This window comes from Medicago sativa, chromosome 8 (genome assembly GCF_051527215.1).
Source record: "Medicago sativa cultivar Bolivia chromosome 8, Bolivia_mono, whole genome shotgun sequence".
Lineage (NCBI taxonomy): Eukaryota > Viridiplantae > Streptophyta > Magnoliopsida > Fabales > Fabaceae > Medicago > Medicago sativa.
In genome coordinates this window covers 4133712-4152177 of record NC_140756.1, presented here as the reverse complement: position 1 = coordinate 4152177, position 18466 = coordinate 4133712, and the positions used below count along the sequence as shown (strand labels likewise).

The 18466-nt window shown below is 33.3% G+C and overlaps 1 protein-coding gene and 1 pseudogene across 2 annotated transcripts; both read right to left on the bottom strand.

The window, feature by feature from the left end:
- Positions 1–1677: 1677 nt before the first annotated feature.
- Positions 1678–9753, bottom strand: LOC146896268 (alpha/beta-Hydrolases superfamily protein). The gene is made up of 9 exons (XM_085739366.1): positions 9585–9753; positions 9416–9478; positions 7603–7747; positions 6454–6736; positions 4927–5055; positions 4801–4850; positions 4512–4609; positions 4113–4400; positions 1678–2358 (listed from the first exon to the last, which is right to left on the bottom strand). Exons 2-9 carry the CDS (start codon positions 9464–9466, stop codon positions 1876–1878), a joined length of 1527 nt encoding a protein of 508 aa, XP_085595492.1. The 5' UTR covers positions 9467–9478; positions 9585–9753; the 3' UTR covers positions 1678–1875.
- Positions 9754–11058: 1305 nt separating this feature from the next.
- On the bottom strand, positions 11059–13391 carry LOC146896267 (WAT1-related protein At4g30420-like; annotated as a pseudogene). Its single transcript, XR_015024219.1, has 7 exons — positions 13207–13391; positions 13055–13123; positions 12824–12940; positions 12466–12717; positions 12085–12243; positions 11826–11977; positions 11059–11715 (listed from the first exon to the last, which is right to left on the bottom strand). The product of XR_015024219.1 is annotated as a WAT1-related protein At4g30420-like (transcript).
- Between the last annotated feature and the right edge of the window lie 5075 nt (positions 13392–18466).

Genomic DNA, 18466 nt, shown 5'->3' with positions numbered 1-18466 from the left:
TATGCTCTCGGTGAAGCGTAGCGAATCATGCTCCTATATTTTTTTTGTATACAAAGAATCATGCTCCTATATATATAAGATATAATATTTAACATAAATATATAAGTGGCTTCAGAGTCATAGACACTCACATGTGAAAATTGAAATGATGATAAGAAAGAGTGTATGATCTTATTGTTTTTGCTTTGTTATCTTTATCACTACTGTAAGTGGCGAAGCTTCTTTAAGGTCAAAGTGAACCAAGACCTAACACCAAAAAAGAATATTATTATTTTTACATAAGTCAACACTCAGAACCGTTGCATATAATAAAATAAATGTAATCTTTTCTTTTGACAACAATTTTTGTTAGTCTGAGGTGGTGCGTATTACCAGACAACGATTTTTAACATCTAGGCAACACTAGCAAAAAAAGAAAAAAAAAACTCAGGCATTGTTATACGATAGGCAACGGTTTTAAAATTTACTCTGATCAACAATTTTGAGCATTGATGTTTATGATGACCAAAACTGTTGTCATTGTTATTAAATAGCACTGATATTTTTTTCTACTTATTATATTTGAAGCTTCAACAAAAGAGCGTTGATTGCTCTGCAACTTTTCTCCAATGCCGTTATGAGTGGGAGCCATCAATACTGGTGAGCTGAAATGTGATGACTACGTGACACTTTTCACAATAAATTTTGTATCTTTGATGATACTACGACTCCCACTAAAGGAACAGCATATTTGTACAGTGTAAAATAAAATAAAAATTGAGGATGCTTAATATAAATGTTTGCCCCAAGATTTGTATAGCAATAGTACAATATATCGTAGATTGCCAGTAATTAACACGAGCAGTAGCACCTGCTAATGAAAGATTGCAATAATTACAAAATCCTAAAATATTTAAGATTCCACTTTAAAAATCAAATAATGGAAATATTGGTGCTTTATAGTATAATTAATATGATTTTTAATGAATTTACAAGGTCTTTATAAATCTAAAGGATAAAGAGTTCACTTAAATCAGGGACATTGGATTGAAAAAGGAGGACAAGATTCAGTTTCATTTTTACCTTTCACGTTGTAAAGAAATGCATTTGATGCTTGTCTGTAAAATGATGAATTATTTGTATGCTTTTGATGCAAGTTTCCTTTCAAATTCATTACAATAATGGCAATTACCACATTCTACAAGCTCTTGTTTTGAATACAAAGCTTATATATAATAACTTAAAACTAAAGCTTATTCTTTTTTTATTGTGAAAAAGAACTAAGGCATATTCTTTGAACTTATCACGAATACACATGAGGAATCAAAATTAAAGTATTTTTTTCCCCCAAGTACTGGAAATAAGTAGAGTCTTCACTATGATTTAGAGCTAACTTTTCTTTTTCTTTCATTTAGAAGAATTGTAGCACGGGGAGACACCTATTGAAACTGTGTAAAAATTAGTTTGTTAGTCTCGGTTTATTAATCAGTTATTTGCTTAGTTTCATATACAGAAGGTGAAACATTTCCTTTCAAATCAATAAGCTCAATTCTAGTTTGGGTGAGATCTCATACTATGATGACATTTCCCATTGAATGACCTGATTCAATTTCTATAAATTTTGATAGCAATTAAGAAAGAAAGAAAAATGCAAAATAGGAGCATGTGTTGTTACCTTTATATCGTTTTCCCCGAGACTTTTGCAACTAAAATCATATCATCAAATTGAAAACAGTCCTTATACATTATACAACATCTGCTATATCTATGAGAACGTACACTCTTAGCTTTATCCTAATTCAACATTTTGTATTGGCTACACTATAAAAAATAAATTGAATATAGAGATTAGGAGAAATTAATATGAACACGTAGAAGAAAAAAGTTGTATGCTTTTCATTCATCTTTCATTGCAAGTTCATGCCTCTTTTTCTGCCCAATCTCCACAAGTAGAGTTAAGAGAGCCTCACATACCTGTGATGCATCTCCTTCGGTAAGATCATCATTTAGCGATGAATAAACCATCCAGGCATGGTCTAATTTTCGTTTAGGTCGCACCACAACAGATCCAGGAACTTCCGCATCTCGGCAAGCCACAAGTCCATCACTCTTCTCACCATACCTCACCTGCAGTAACTGTGCACAAGCAGCCATAGCAGCACCTAGTGGCATCACAACAGGGAGTTTTGTACTTTCACCAGCTGAAGCAACCATGGGTAGTTCAGCATGAGCAACATGAGATAATGTGGCTAACACAGCAGGCGAAATGCCAGCTTCAGTGCGAAAGGAAACAACAGGGACTTCATCTGGCAAATGATGCTTCTGTAAAAATTCCCTCCGCCTTTCATATGTCAAGTCTTCCAAGGCTCTCATGTCTCCCTTGTAATAAATCAATGGTAAATTGTAGATGGTAAGTTATATAATGCAAGACATTTGCATAACTAAAAGATACTGACCGTGACTAAAAAAAGTCACATAATTAAGTAGCTTATATGAAAACAATAGAAAACCTATAGAAGAGAGCAGGCTTAATGTCAAAGAAATGATAATGTTACACTGCATGAGTTCACACAAGACAGAATAGGATTTAAAATACAATCATTAGATAGAAAGAGAGTGTAGCTCCCCAGTATAAAAGATGGTAGAGTCTCTTCATAGATGATTTAGGCATGTGAAGAGAGATCTATAGAAGAGTTTACCAGATATAGAATAATAGGTAAAGGTGGACGAAGACCAACAAAAACTATAGATCAAAACCCCTGAGAAAGATTTAGAGCAAATCGTCTATCTTTGCACCAAATATATCATAGGACCTTATTGCATTAATTGATGGTTACATATGGCTGAACCGACCTAGTGAGAAAATACTAACTTGTTGCTTTCACTTCCTAGCTAAGAGTGAAATAAATGTTAATCGACGCCAAATTACCAATATATTTGGTACATGGAATGGCCGATTGTGTAGAATGAGGCTTCCTATGTTTAATAGAAGAAATAAAAGCAAAAACAATTTGATCCCATTTCATGACTAATTGCATAAAATGATAGAACCATGAAATAAACATCGTAACCTTGTAAAGAGGTAGACATGATTCCATGCGCCATGGAATGAGATTGAATTGTTTTCCTAATATACCCTTACTGTTTTTGTGTAAGAATAACCGTCATCTTTTTTTTTTTTTATTGCAGCAGTAACCATTATCCTTCATAACATTAATTTACTGAAACCCAAATTTGTTTCAAGCCGTATATCATAAGACAGTTTGTAGCATACCGATATGGAAACATCCAAATAGGGCAAAATTATTCTTCTAAATAACATTGTAGCTATGAAGCATGGACCCCGACACTGACACCTGACACGACACTGACACGTCGACACCGCTGATGTAAAAAGTATAGGACACCAACACCGTTACATATATGTTAATTTTTTTAAAGACGGTCTAAAATGAAAATTAAAATACATATATAAACATCTAACTTGAGCAATTTATGTCATTAGAAAAAGTTCTACAACAAGATGTCATAGTATTTGACCTTTATTTCTTCATCTACTAAAAAAGCTAAAAATGATATAATAAACTATAATGTCTATAACCCCTAATTGATCAACATTTCTCAAAACACATGTAACTCTTGTATCTATGGTGCGCGGAAGTAAGAGAGAAAAGAAAATTGTTTTAGATATTTGTCTGAGTTGTCCGACACGGCTCGTATAAGTGTTATATAGGTGTCGGACACCGATCATAGGAGTGTCGAAGTAAAGAAAAAAACAATTATTTAGTACACCTGTTCGACACGTGTCGTACGGGTGTCATAGGAGTGTCGGACACCGCGACACGCCTAGTCCTAGAGGTGTCCGTGCTTCATAGCATTGTAGTTAATGAAAACAATTGATATTCAAGTAGGATCAAATCGTGTAACGTATTCAGTCTAGCAAATGCAGATGACAATCAAACAAAGAGATGACAGAGTTTCAGGAAAAAAATACAGACGTGTACAAATCCTTATGCTTTTGTATTCACAAGCAAGAAGGAAGTTCTAGATAAGAAAAAGATGGGAAAGGAAACACACATTTCAAGTGTAAACCAGAAGGAGTGAATAGGTGATTATACTCGAATTCAACATACCTTAATAATTTTACAGATAAGAATCTCAGTGAGTTTCCGTATATTCACATAATCACCAAGCTGTCCTTCTCGCAGAAGATCTGAAGCTATAGGAGTACCACCATAGGGACTTTGTGCTAATACCAACCCAGCAACTTTATCTTTCAAATCAGGCCAGTACAATGATAAAGCAGCTGCTGCATCTACTCCTCCCTTGCTATGTCCAAGAAGCAAAACACGTTTCTTTGAACCCCAATAAATTTCCTCAATATACTCTTTTATCTCTCTGGCATTTTTCTCAACTGAAGCCTAATTAATTATTACTCCAAATTCAGTAATAGAATGTAAGAAAAAGAACACCAATACAATCTACAAAAATTAGAGTTAGCCTTTTCCGTAAGAACTAGTATTATAATATACCTCACTATGAATCTTCGCAATATGACACGCCAAACCTAATTTTGAAAAACAGACTTTCGTACTCACAAAGTAAAGTGGACCATGGTTGCTGAAAAGACCTGCCAATTTAAGAGGCACAACAATTAATAGCATATAAATAATATTGAACTTACAATACTACTATTTACAGTCTGTAAACCATGCGATCTCAGAATATCTCATTACGGGTTTGTCACTGGACTTCAGGGTTATGCTGTGTGAATGAGAGGCATGGTTATAATTATACCATGTGCACAATCAGTCACATTACCTGGAATTAATAAATAAACCACTGAATTTGGTAACTTGTGAACACCGTGCCTGGCAAAGAAAAACTGAGTTAAAAAAAAAAAAAAACTAGAATATATGAGAAAAACAAAAACAATATGATACTTACTTGATGTTGTCAAGAATTTCCTGGAACCTCTCTGTTCCATCTTCAACTGGAGGCATTCCTTGAGCATGTTGAAGCCACCCTATGTCATCTGCAGATCCACGAACAGTTCTTCGAGCGCGGTCAATCAGGCTGAAGTTATAAAAGGAAATTTATCATCCCCACGTCAGAAGTCAAAAGAGCTTTAATAAACTGGAGTTTAGATTTTCTGTCCTAAAAAAACAGAATGGGAACATACATGGAGAAACCAACATATCATAATTCTATATGATAAGTAGAACAAGGAAATAGCAGAGTTTAATCTCATGGGGGCCTACGAAATAAGAGGATCATGTGGCAGAGCTTAAATTACATGTCTTTCAATCATCTGGGTACAGTATTTTAGCTAGGATGCATTTCATAATATTTAGAAAGGGAAAAATGATGTATCAACACCATATAAATTGGGAAAGATTGCATATAAAATAAATCTAAATCAAAGATCAAGGAAGGTAGTCCTAACACAGTGAAGATTTGCTATGTTTATCATCCTGAAAAAATGCCCCAGTTCTTAATGTAGAAGGTAAATTGAAAAACTCCTGAAGTGGGACTACTAAGATAATGGGGTAAGTATAGAAATGTTCAATTACATAAGAAACGAAAGCCAACTTGCTGAGCCTATAGACTGTAATATTTTACTCATTGGAAATCTTACATTGATATATTGGTTTACTTACATTGATATATTGGTTTATCCATGACTCCTTGATAGAGAATAGAACAGAAAGGTCGCAGCCATGCTGCATTGTATTCTTAGTTATCTCTATCATTTCTAATGTATCTTGTTGAAATTTGGGGCCTAACTCATCCTTACAAAACCGGCTTGTAAGGTGAGGAGTGCCTCCTCTTTATAAACTCTTCTCAAGAGTGCTATCTAACCGATGTGGGACTAAATCCACCCCTCAAAGCCAACACAATGAAGGTGTTGGAGGCTGCAATGAAGGCTAACCAAAGGTCGCAATTTAGGAGACTAGGGGCGGACCGCAAATAAGGCGGAATTTCCAACATATCTGTTAATGGCTACTCAATATGATCTCTATTATGATTTCTATTATATTTAGGTGGCTTGCATTGCAAGCTTAACTTTTTCATAAATAGAGGTTAACTCAGATCAAAGAATGAGTAATATTCTCACCCATTCTCAGAAATTTCCGTGAGCCTTCTCCCTTCCCAATTTTCCTAACTTTTTCTCAATTTCCTCTACTTTCTCAGAAATTCAAGGACACAAACACTCCAGGAAGGAAAGAAAAATGTGGAAAAGCAATGGAAGAAAGTATAAGGACACAAAATGGAAAGATGGGGTATCCATTGGATGACAGGGTAAAACTGATTTACACAACTGTGTTTGCCAATTAAATCCTGCTTTCATTAAAAAACTCAAAGATACTGTATCTTACCATCCAAATCCAGCAGTATACCAGTTTAGTTTCAAAATTTGGAGAAAGGAAATATCAGAAAAAATTGCATTCAGATTGGGATGATAAATAATACCTTCGGAAAATGGAAATTCCACCTTGTCCAGTATTATTTGTTGCAACAAGTGTACTGGAATTCAGTAATGGATCTCTGGTAGAAATCCTTGTGTTTTCATCATACATACATAGAGCTGCAGAAGTTGAAGTGCTAGAGGATTCAACACATGTTAAATTATTTATGTTTGAACAAATATGATTAGTATCAGTAGATGAAGATGCTTCAGTTTCTGTGGATGAAAAAGTAACACGCTCTTGTGCACGAATGTCAGAAGCACCAGACTCTCTTGGGGACCGGTCTACTGAAAAAATAACAAAGCAAAAATGTAAGGTCTAAAATTGCTTATATCTTGTAGTTGTTACGTTTAATAAAGACTTGAAAGGAACTACTCATAACTCAATTGCATAATTTTAATAAAATCCAATAAAAAAACGTGTCGACCTGATGCATCAGAGAACTGTATAAGAATATTAGAATGAAGTCAGTACTTGAAAGCCAATTGCTCCAACAAATTTTAAATGATGTATAGGTGAAATTTCTTGAATGGAACAGGGGCATATTTAAATGCATCCTTAAGTCATGAAGTTATTCACCCAGACTAAAGCTGTTTTGAATACATGAAAACACAAGGAATAGCAGATTTTCAGAACTCAAGTAGAACTACAATAAAATCCGCAGTGAAAACCACACTCATAAACTTTACATGGATTTTGTTAGAGCTGGGTTTCTATAAGGTTTAATAACAAGAGGACATCAAAGTTCTAAAACAATAAATCCATTCTTCGTGGCTTTGCATTTTGCAGCCTTTGCTTGTCCCTTACAAGAAATTTTATAATGGAAATTTATTTTTAAGTTACGAATGACCATAATACAAAAGAAATCTGATTATGTTCCACAATCTTCAATTCCCGTGTAAAATGTAACAGTTGAAACAACAACTTAAATTCATAGTTTCTATTTTTACTAAAGGTAGATGAGCAAAGACCTCCGTACAATTTCTCTTGCAGATCAACCAAATTTTTAATTTTACAGGCCACATAATAAAACAGCTTCATTAGATATGTTTATGAAAATTATAGGAACTGGCAGCACAATTGTTTAAACTTCTAAAAGGAGATTACTCAAAATAAACCCTAGAAAAATAACTAGAAAAATCACAAAGCTTGCCTGAATAGTCGGAGAAACAACCGGCTAAGTATGATGTTGTTTGTGAAAGATAAGAAGCAGCATCACTGAGAGCTGGCACAGATGAAAATATTTGAGGAATCAGCCCATCATTTGTCAAACCATCTTCCTGGGGTTGTGCCTGTGGCTGCAAAAGATGAACTTTATAAATTTTTATGAAAAAAAACTAATAAAATTGGTTTCAATCAGCACAATCATAAAAAAGGTGGAAAAACTAAAACTATGTAAAACTACAATGCCGTAAGGAAATTAGCAAAAAAGCATTTGAAACCAAACTGCCATTAACATCAAGATCTACAATGAACAAGAGCAAATCCTCCTCTGCACGAATCATAAGGTGCAGACCTCAAGAAGCCATGCATGTAAGTAGAAAGAAACCGATCTCAAGCTAAAAATGCTTAAGCGCACCAAAATAACTATCTTTTACCTGCGATTTTTGGCAGGAAGGAGGGATCTGCTGTCGCAATAGGCAACTTTTGGTAATGAAGAATTACCCAGTGTGCATTCACAACCTTAGTTATCATCGTAAAACATTTCTTTCCTATTATTCAGCAGAATCCCTTTTCTGATAATACAAAATAGGGCAGAAGCGAAATTTGAACTGCAAAGTGTAAAGGGATATAACAACCTTGCATAGACGGGAAGAAGTGTTGGAAAAGGAGGGGAGTGTGCAAAAAGGAAAGACTATATAGGATTAAGATAAAAGGGGGGGAGAGGTTGGTCAGAGATGAGTATGGTAGAGACATTTTGAATTAGAAATGTCGGTAAAGTTTACCTTCTTTGCTTTATTTCTTTCGTCATTTCATTCTCAACAGAAGCTATCACTGATCGTAGGTAGTTTAGTCTTACATTATTTCAACTCCAATTTCAAGTTCTTTACGCCTATTAGGAACCATATATAGCACTTTAAACTCTTATTTCATAAATATGATTTGTTGTGATTTGCTGAGTGTAAAATTTTTTACACTGACAATGTATCCAAATTAAACTCTATCTTCTATTAACAAGAAATCCAAGTCAACAAAAGTTTTGACTGTAAATAATTTGCTAACTTTCCAACTTTTGTTTACGCATACAAGCTCCCAAAACAACATAAGCGTTTAAAATATAACAAATAAGAAATGGGAATGAGATATTCCCATCTCTCAGTTTACTTGATAAATACAACAACAACAAAAAAAACAAGCCTTATCCGACTAAGTGGGGTCGGCTACATGGATCAAATTACGCCATAATGTTCAATCATAAACCATATTTGGACCCAACTCATTAATCTCAAAATCTTTCCTTATAGTTTTTCTAGGTCTTCTCTCTACAGGTCTTGTCAGTTTACTTGAGAAATAAGAAAAGGAATATTCATTCCCTTTATAAATGTCATTCCAGTAAAAAGACAAATTTGTGGTTACTTAACATAAAAAACAGACATTTTTGTCCCTTGCTTGCTACACCATGTGACAACTTTTTTTTTTATCCCGGGGAATGAAATGCATCTAACAGGAGTTTGGTTACAACAAGAATGAAACTGAAATACATACACAAATAATAATAATAATATTACATTATGATATGAGAAAACCAAAAAGTTGACTTGTAACGAACGAAAGAGTGAGGAAAAATGAAGTAAGATGAACTCATGTTACTTCCAGGTTACAGGTACACATGCTTATGAAATCAAACAAACTCATAACTAACCAATTAATTTAGCTGTAATGAAACTTTATGAAACAATAAAGACAAGCAAACAATGAATCCTATAGTTTATGCACATTGAAATGAATTTAAAAAATAAACTCACAATTAAGGGAGTGGTTAATTCAGAAGGCTGTGAATTGGGTGTTTGCACCATCGAAACTATTTTCTGCAAAACGCGAGAAATTAAGTTGTTCATGATTGATTATTATTATTAAATCAAAACTGCGATTAATTTTAATAAATAAAAAAAAAAGTGAAAATATGGTATATACCTTACAGATAGATTCTGAGGAGAGGAGAATGAAAGTGGCTGAGATTTGAAGAAACGGATTTTGATTATTAAGAACAATGGATTTGATTTGAATTTAATTGAATTAGTTCTTCGTTTTTCGTTTCTTAACGGAGCGGTAAGAAGAAATGAAATTATTATTGATCCGTCTCACATTTTACCGTAACACCCTTTTTCTTAAAAATAAAAACGAGTTTTACTTTCTGACAAAATTTGCGAAATTCAATTTTGTTTTCTACAAACATATAAACAACTTTAATTAATTAATTAATTAACAAAAATCAATTTAAACAAGCTGGTCGCTCCTATAAATGTTTGATTGATTGATAAAGGAAAGAAGCGATTATTTATTAGTTTAATATCAAAGAAAATCAAATAAAACTATCATTAAAAATAAATATGTGTATTAATAAAACTACATAAATATCATTAAACAAAAATTTGATGCAATCCCCTAAAAAAGATTGATATGGTAAGGGATCTTTTTAAGTTTAACCCGAAGTCATATCTTCGAATCCAATCATATAAATGTGGTATTATGTTCATATCCAACACGAGAGATTACTCACTGCAATTACACATAGAGATACTCAGTTCACTCCAAAAAACAAATAAAAATTACAAAAATATAAAAATGAATATAAAGAAAATGAAAACATAAATTAACCTTTAAATATGTCAATATTTAGTCTCTAACATCTAAATAATATAGACCAAATTGACAAATAGTATATACTTTATAGAATATTTTTTGTATTTATTTATTTATTTGATTTATAGTTTTTTTTTACTGGTAAACCATTGCCCATTCAGCATATAACAAATATAGCTATTAACATATTCAGCATGACGTGTAAATCGTATTAAATTTTTTTCCTCCAAATGATAAATGTTTGGGGTATTCGAGAAAAAAGACAAATAAACTAACAAAAAATAGTATTTTTCTTGTTACGAGTGAAAAATCGAAAAACGACAATTAAAAATACATTCATTCTTTTAGATATAATCATATTTAAAGTGTGTCGGATATTAAATATGAGCATCTCTCTTTAACAAATTCAGATTTTAGTTCGTCGTTTTGGAGAGTCTAACCTTCCACCAGACCAAACCTCCATAAAAAATGAAGTATTGAATTCATGACTCCTCATCACTTCTAGTTCCCTTCACCATCAAACCACCAAATCACTTAATTTCGGGTATCAAACACAAATTAAAACTATTACATTTAACTAAACAATGGACACTTGTGTTCAACGAAAGAACGAAGACCCCAAATGGGTGAAATTTTTTAAAGGTGATTATTTTGTCCAAAAGAATGATTTTTTTTTTCTTTCCAAAAATAGTCGTAACAAATCAGGCTCTATGTTAATCTCATTATAGATATGATGGATCATCTATAGCATATAAACACCTGCACCCACCAAAGTTCACCACCATATAGCCAAAATCTTGCATAGTGTCCCACAAATTTCTCTAAGTAATAATTAAGAACTTATTATACATATACTCCCTCCGTTTCAAAATGAGTGTCGTTTTAGGTGTTTACACACATATTAAGAAATGCAATGATTAAAAGAAAGAGAATGGGTATTTTACCAAATTATCCTTATTAACTATTGGTTAGTTTTAAAAGTAATACTTTGGAAGTAGTGTGCAGAGTATTAATTGGAGGGTACAATTGAAAAGAAAAAGTTATTATTGCATTGGAAACTGAAAGCGACACTCATTTTGAAACAATTTTTTTTGGCTAAAGCGACACTCATTTTGAAACGGAGGGAGTACAAAAATAGTACAGTAACTTCAATCATGTACATATATAATATTGCTCAGAAACTATATCAAGGAAATGAAAAATAGAAAAGCTATGGTGACATTCATTTATTGTAACAAATTTGAGTAATGTGGACTAAGCATGTAATAGAGGTTCTTCCAAATGATGAGTTTGGCAATAAGTTTTTTCACAAGATTCATTTATAAAAAGATTCCCTTCCTCTGTCTCATTAATAATCATCAACTTTGGATTTGTCTTCTCTTTGACTTCAACTACTACATCTTCAGCTTTACCCCAAAGTACAGTATACAAGCCTATGATCACTCCAATTGCACCAATCAAGCTAACAAACATGAAACAAAACAATCATTTAGTTGGTTGAAATCACCTATAATTCAATTTGGGATAAGAATCTTCATTAATAATCAAAACTTGAATATTATTACTACGTACCTTCCAATGTATATTTCCTCATGAAGCAACAAGATAGCAAATACAGTCACAATTAATGTGAAAAGAGGGTTAAACATAGCAGAGAAGAGAGGTCCTCTCTTTGAAATGCACCAAGCTTGGAGATAGAATGTTATTGCAGATCCCATGATTCCCTATAAAATGTAATTACTACTACTAATTAGGCCACTGATGATGTATTAATTTATTATATATATACAAGTATTAATGTTTGTATGATAATGAAAAATCATCCACATACTGCATATAAAATGCAACCAAATTGAAGCAAAGAATTGATCTTCCACACATTCAGGTCTGATTCAACGAATAATGTGACTACTGTTGATTGAAATGTTGACATTAAACACATCCATGCTGTAAATGACAAGTAATTAGGATGGCTTGCATAAGCTGGAACCTGAGGAAAGTATAATATGATACATAAGTAATTAATATAGAATAACTAGTTTTGATCATCACATTTATCTTACAACAGTACTTATTATTTATTATGTCTCGTGCATATGCGACATAGATCATTACATTGAGCTTAATGCAATCACACATGTTGATCCAAAACCTAGTACATTATGACACATATACGATATGTGTTTTGATATTCAAAAAACATACTATATACCTGCAAAATGAGCCAAATTGACCAGGCAACACAGTTTCCTAAAAGACAAAGACATCCAAGCAACCAATTCTCATTATCACTACTAGAGATTCTTGCCATGATTGACTTTGAAGGTATAATGTTCTCTACATTATTTAGTAGCTTTGGACCCTTCAATTCAACAATGCAATAGATACTGCTCCACTTATACATATCATTGTCCCCACTATTTTGGCTATAGTTCTTATACTTCGAATATTCACTTTCTCCATTCTGTAGTATAATAGTATTCAATTTAATTTCCAATAATTAAAAAACACATTCGTTTGAATTTTAATTGAATAACAAAATATGTTGACTTTAATTAGTAATTACGTACCCTACAAAGGCTGCTATTACAAATGTAACTGCTGGAACAAGGTTGGACATGGCACTTGCAACTGAAGCAGAAGCTAGAAATATACCCTCAAAAAATAAATTTTGATTCAATGTAATGCTGCAACATATATAGAGCCATGACATGATAACACAAATCAATCTCACATACATTTCCGTAATGAGTAGTGTAAATATGCGTTTATATTATTATTACTAGAGAATGGAAACTAACCCAATTAGTGAGGTCAAGAATAACAAAGAAAAACTCTTTAAATTTAAGGAATAAGAGCCAGAGTTTCTCCTGTCAAGAAACAAAAGAAATAATATTAATGAAGAAAATAATATAAAGCAATGAAAGAGAAGTGGAGATAATAAAATACGTACCCTGAAAAATAAGCAACAGGAGCAAGAAGAATGGTTGCAATAGCATGACGGTACACAACAAATACCCTAGGGCTCAAACCCTGCAAAAATACAATTCTTGTGCCAATACCCAAACCTGCATATATAAACTCTATCAACACCATAGCCATTATTGGAAGGTAGTATTCCATGTCTAAACATCCCATTACAGACACGATGCTTATGTTGTGTGAAGAGAAGGACAAATTTATTTTATATATATATATATATATATATATATATATATATATATATATATATATATATATATATATATATATATAGGGGTTTGCTAGAACACACCCACTATTTTTTATGTGGGAGTGTTTTAGCAAAGCTACACCTTAGGGTGTAATTAACCACTTTTTAGTTATTTACTTGCTAAAACACTCCCACATAAAAACTAGTGGGTGTGTTCTAGCAAATGCCTATAGGATTTGCTAGAACACACCCACTTGTTTTTGTTAGAAGGTGTGTTATAGCAACATACACCTTAGGGTGTATTTAACCACTTTTTAGTCATTTACTTGCTAAAACACTCCCACATAAAAACTAGTGGGTGTGTTCTAGCAAACCTCATATATATATATATATATATATATATATATATATATATATATATATATATATATATTCTTTGTTCAATTTTAATATAACTAAAAAACTAACTTATTAAGTAGTCTCAATTATATCATTCTTTTTTTTTTTGTTGACTAACCAAATATACTCAAAAAAAAAAAATTAAATTAATTTTATTATTTTCGTGGATCAGGTTCCTGTTTATAAATTTTTTGAAGGATGGTTTCCTATTTATAAATAACACGTTTGAGATGAGAATATATTCTTTTATTAAGTCAAAATTTTTGTTGCAATAACTAAATTAGGGAATGTCACGATGATTTCCATCGTGCATGTTTTTTATTATATCACTAGAATATTATTTGTTTTTGTTTATCTCCCACATGATTAGGGATCAATGCACATTGCACTTGTTCACACCTGCGATCGAGATCATAGTGATGAAAGCTTCAAGTCAATATAATGACGACCAAATTAAAATTAATGTCACATATTAATTGCATAATATTATTAGAAACTAAATCTTAAAAATCAATTTACATCTAATTAAATTAAATAAAAATTTAGTTTTATTTACTTGTTTTAATTTAATTACTTTACTTCAGTAATTCAAGTCTTTTGTTAATCTGATATATTGTTATAAGATCAATAGAACTATCACCTTTTGAAGAGTTTATGTCTAGTTGGGAGGCGTTTTAAGAGCATTTGGCAAGAGAAAACTATCACTTTTGATGGTGTATAACTTCCCCACACCAATGCTAATAACTCTCTCTTTCTCGCATCAAGTTTAGAACAAGGAAATATATGCAATTACTAAGAAAGATGTATATAACACTATCCCAATAGATAACATGCGAATTCACAAAACTACTCCAACCATCATCACTCGTCGGTCGACAGTTGAACTGAGAGGATCAAATAATTCATTAGCTTGTCATAGCAGTTGGCTTCCCGCACAAATAATGGTCTCCTCAATTTAATTTTCTGTAATGAGTCAAAGAGTTGAAAGGGGTATTATAGGAAATGTGAATGTGGACTCTTATAAATAAGAGAAAGTCAAGGGAAAAAGGCATGAAAATTGTGATATATCATCTTCTTTTCTATCTGCATTCTCCTTCTGGATTCTATCTGATTCTTGCTTCTTTATTGTACTCATTCAAAATTGTACTTTGGTTATGAAACTTATTTTACTTCTCTAGTTGAAGGTCTGTTCCATTTTCCAACACCACCGGCCATCCACCCACTCCCCCATATCCGAAACCAAACCATACAATTCCTTTGTCAAATTCGCTTCATTTGCCATATTAACAAAAGAATGAATTTCCATAAAGTAGACAAATCACAAAATGAGAAGAGAATGAATTGATACATTATTGATTGAGAAAGTAGTAATAAGTATTTTATAAAGTGTGTTTGTTAACTCTACTAACAAACTAAAAGCAGAAAACAGTTAGTAGTAAAGCCAACTAAATAACTAGGATTAATCTAGCTACTAGGTAACTAAGTAGAATTAAGCTATATATACATTGTAATTACTCCTATATCGCAACATACTCCTCAATCTAAGCCCTAAAAATCTCCAAGAGGCCTAACTTGGCAATGCACCTATGAAAAGTTGGATGTAAAGCCTTAGTTAGAATATCTGTTGTTTGATAATAGCTGAAGATTTGAGGCAACTTTATCAGTCCTCCTAGCAACTTATCTCTAACACATGCATGGTTGGAGGCAATATGCAAAGAATTTTGACTATCAGAATATAGTGTTGGATTTTAGTGCATTTCAATTGAAAATCTGTGAGTAGATAACTAAGCCATTAAAGTTCAGATGTGGCTGAAGCTAATGCCCTATAGGAGGATTTTGAAACTGTTTGTTGCTTCTTGGATTTCCAACAAATCAAAGCTTGGCCAATGAAGAAGCAATATCATGTGATGAACCTCCTATAGAATCTGAGAAACCACCCCTATCTACATCACTAAATCCAAGTATATCGAGTGAAGAGCTATGAGAAAAGAACAAACTAGTGCCAAGATTCCCTTTTAAATACCTCAGAACGTTGTGTGCTGCCTTGAAGTGTGCTGAGGTTGGTGAATTTAGAAATTTACTGACTTGTTGCACAAGGAATGTTATTATATCTGGCCTTATGGATGTCAAATAACTTGCCAACAAAGGCTCAATATTCTTCAGTATCATCATTGTGTAATCATTGAATAGGATCTATTGGAAAACTGAATGGCTTGAAGACCAAGTTATTTGTCCTAGTTAATAGGTATAGAAAATACTGTCTTTAACACAAAGTGATATTTTGTTCTGAATGTAAAATTTCTGTTCCTATGAAGAATTTTAAAATTGCAAAGTCCTTGACCTCAAAATCATCTTGAAATTTTCCTTTGGCTGCTTCAAATTCCCCTCTAAATTGTCTCCTGTGAGAATCATCAACATAGACTAAGAGTGGTGTGAAAGATGAAGCTACTTTATTGGCACCTGAATCTAAAATCCAATGATGAGGAGCAGATTCAATAGCACAAGAGACAGCACTAAATATACCTGATTGATGGGAATCAGAAGCAGGAGGAATAGAGAAACTGAGGAAATCAGAAGCAGGAGGAATAGAGAATCATCAACATAGACTAAGAGTGGTATGAACATGATTGGAAACAGGACCAGTAGGAGGAGAAACTGAGGAAATCAAATTAGCCTGTTGAAGCAAAGCCACAAGATGATCATACTTCTCCTGAGTCAAACTGAACTTGGAATCTGGTGCTACCACATCATTGGGACCAATAGAGTTGTTTGTATCAGAAATCTCAGAACTAGCATTATTGGCAGATGAATTACCCTTGTTGAAATTAGAGTGACCATGTTTCTGATAACAAAATTCTATAGTGTGATTATATCTGTTGCAAAAGGTGCAAAACCTATCTTTACCCTTGCCAGCTGAAGTACCAGGGGCACCTTTACCTCGAGGATTAAATTTTCTTGCATCAGAAGCATTGACAGTAATGCTTGATTCATCAATAACAGGAGGTGTGGAAAACACAACATTTTGACTTTCCTCCTGAACTACCAATGAGTAAACCTTATTGATAGGGGGTAAAGGATCCTTAAGGAGAATTTGAGTCTTCACAACAGAAAATGTATCATTCAAACCAGTAAGAAACTGAGAAATTTGATCTTCAGTTCTATAGTACTTAGCAAGGCGTATAGAATCACATCTACAGGGATGAACGCAAGTGCAATTTGGAATTGGTCTATGTGAATTCAATTCATCCCATAGAGTACGAAGTTCAATGAAGTAATCTAGAACAGATACCTTGCTTGAGATTGTTGATGGTGGATTTCAAAGAGAGAATACGAACACGATCAACCTTGGAGAATTGTTCCTTCAAATCATCCCAAGCAGATAAAGCAGTGTAGACAATGGTTTGAGCAATGGATTCAGTAACAGAATTCACAATCCAAAAGTGAATTAGGTGGTTACAACGTTCCCAAGCTTGACAATTAAGATCATCAATGTCAGGAACTGAAATGGAACCATCAATGAAGACAAGTTTGTTCTTCGCGCCCAAAGCTCGTTGCATGGAACGGTGCCATGCAAGATAATTGGAACCATTGAGTTTGGGAGTGATAGCCAAAGAACTAGGTCCATCACTAGGATGAATATAGTATGGAGAATCAAAATCAGAGTTAGAAGGTGCAGAATTTCCACGAGCCATGAAAACAGAGTATGAAAAAGGAAAGAATAGAGAAGGAAAATGCGAACGAATTGAGCGAAAGAAGACACAATTCGAAGCAGAAACAAGAAAGAAGGTGAAGATAATGAATCTTCAACAAGAAAAAGGGAGAAGAAAGCTTCAAAACGAAGCTTGAAGAAGAAACAACAATGGCGGAAAACGGTTACACCGGATCGTAACTAACTCCACAAGGAGAGAGAAAGTCACTGATACCATATTATGAGTGAAACCAGAATGAACCAAATGAATGAATAATTCTCATTACTTGTAAATGAAGCATGATTACAACTTATATAGGGAACTGAAAGACTACTATAACTGTCATATACTAGCTGTATTCTAACATGCATTCTAATACAAAGCAATAACTAGATAACTTGGAGAGCAAGTTATCTCTATAACTAAGGTGTATCATCACTAATCTCTTCACTATGCAATACTCACACTTGAGGGGGAGATTGTTCTGTGCAAGTGTGAGTTATATGTCCCACATTGGATAAAAAAGTGGAGGTTGAACACTTTGTAAGTGAGAGGACCCATAAACTCATTGCCTTAAGGTTTTGGGTAAGAGTGTGGTGTCTCTCTCACTTGTACGGTTGTTCTGCCTGGATGTGAGCGGTCCCCCTGGCTCCCCTCGTGACCCAACAATATCCTGTGATGAACCTCCTAGTATATGAGAAACCACCCCTATCTACATCACTAAATCCAAGTATATCGAGTGAAGAGCTACGAGAAAAGAACAAACTAGTGCCAAGATTCCCTTTTAAATACCTCAAAACGTTGTGTGCTGCCTTGAAGTGTGCTGAGGTTTGGTGAATCTAGAAATTAACTGACTTGTTGCACAAGGAATGTTATATCTGGCCTTAAGGATGTCAAATAACTTGCCAACAAAGCCTCAATATTCTTCAGTATCATCATTGTGTAACCATTGA

Bases quoted from the DNA above. Each gene is read 5' to 3' on its own strand.
- LOC146896268 (XM_085739366.1), bottom strand. From the start codon at position 9,466: ATGGTGCAAACACCCAATTCACAGCCTTCTGAATTAACCACTCCCTTA. The intron at 7,748-9,415 runs GTGAGTTTATTT...CATCTTTTGCAG, and splicing joins AATTAACCACTCCCTTAATT to CCACAGGCACAACCCCAGGA. The intron at 2,359-4,112 runs GTATGTTGAATT...ATTTATTACAAG, and splicing joins TTATCTGTAAAATTATTAAG to GGAGACATGAGAGCCTTGGA.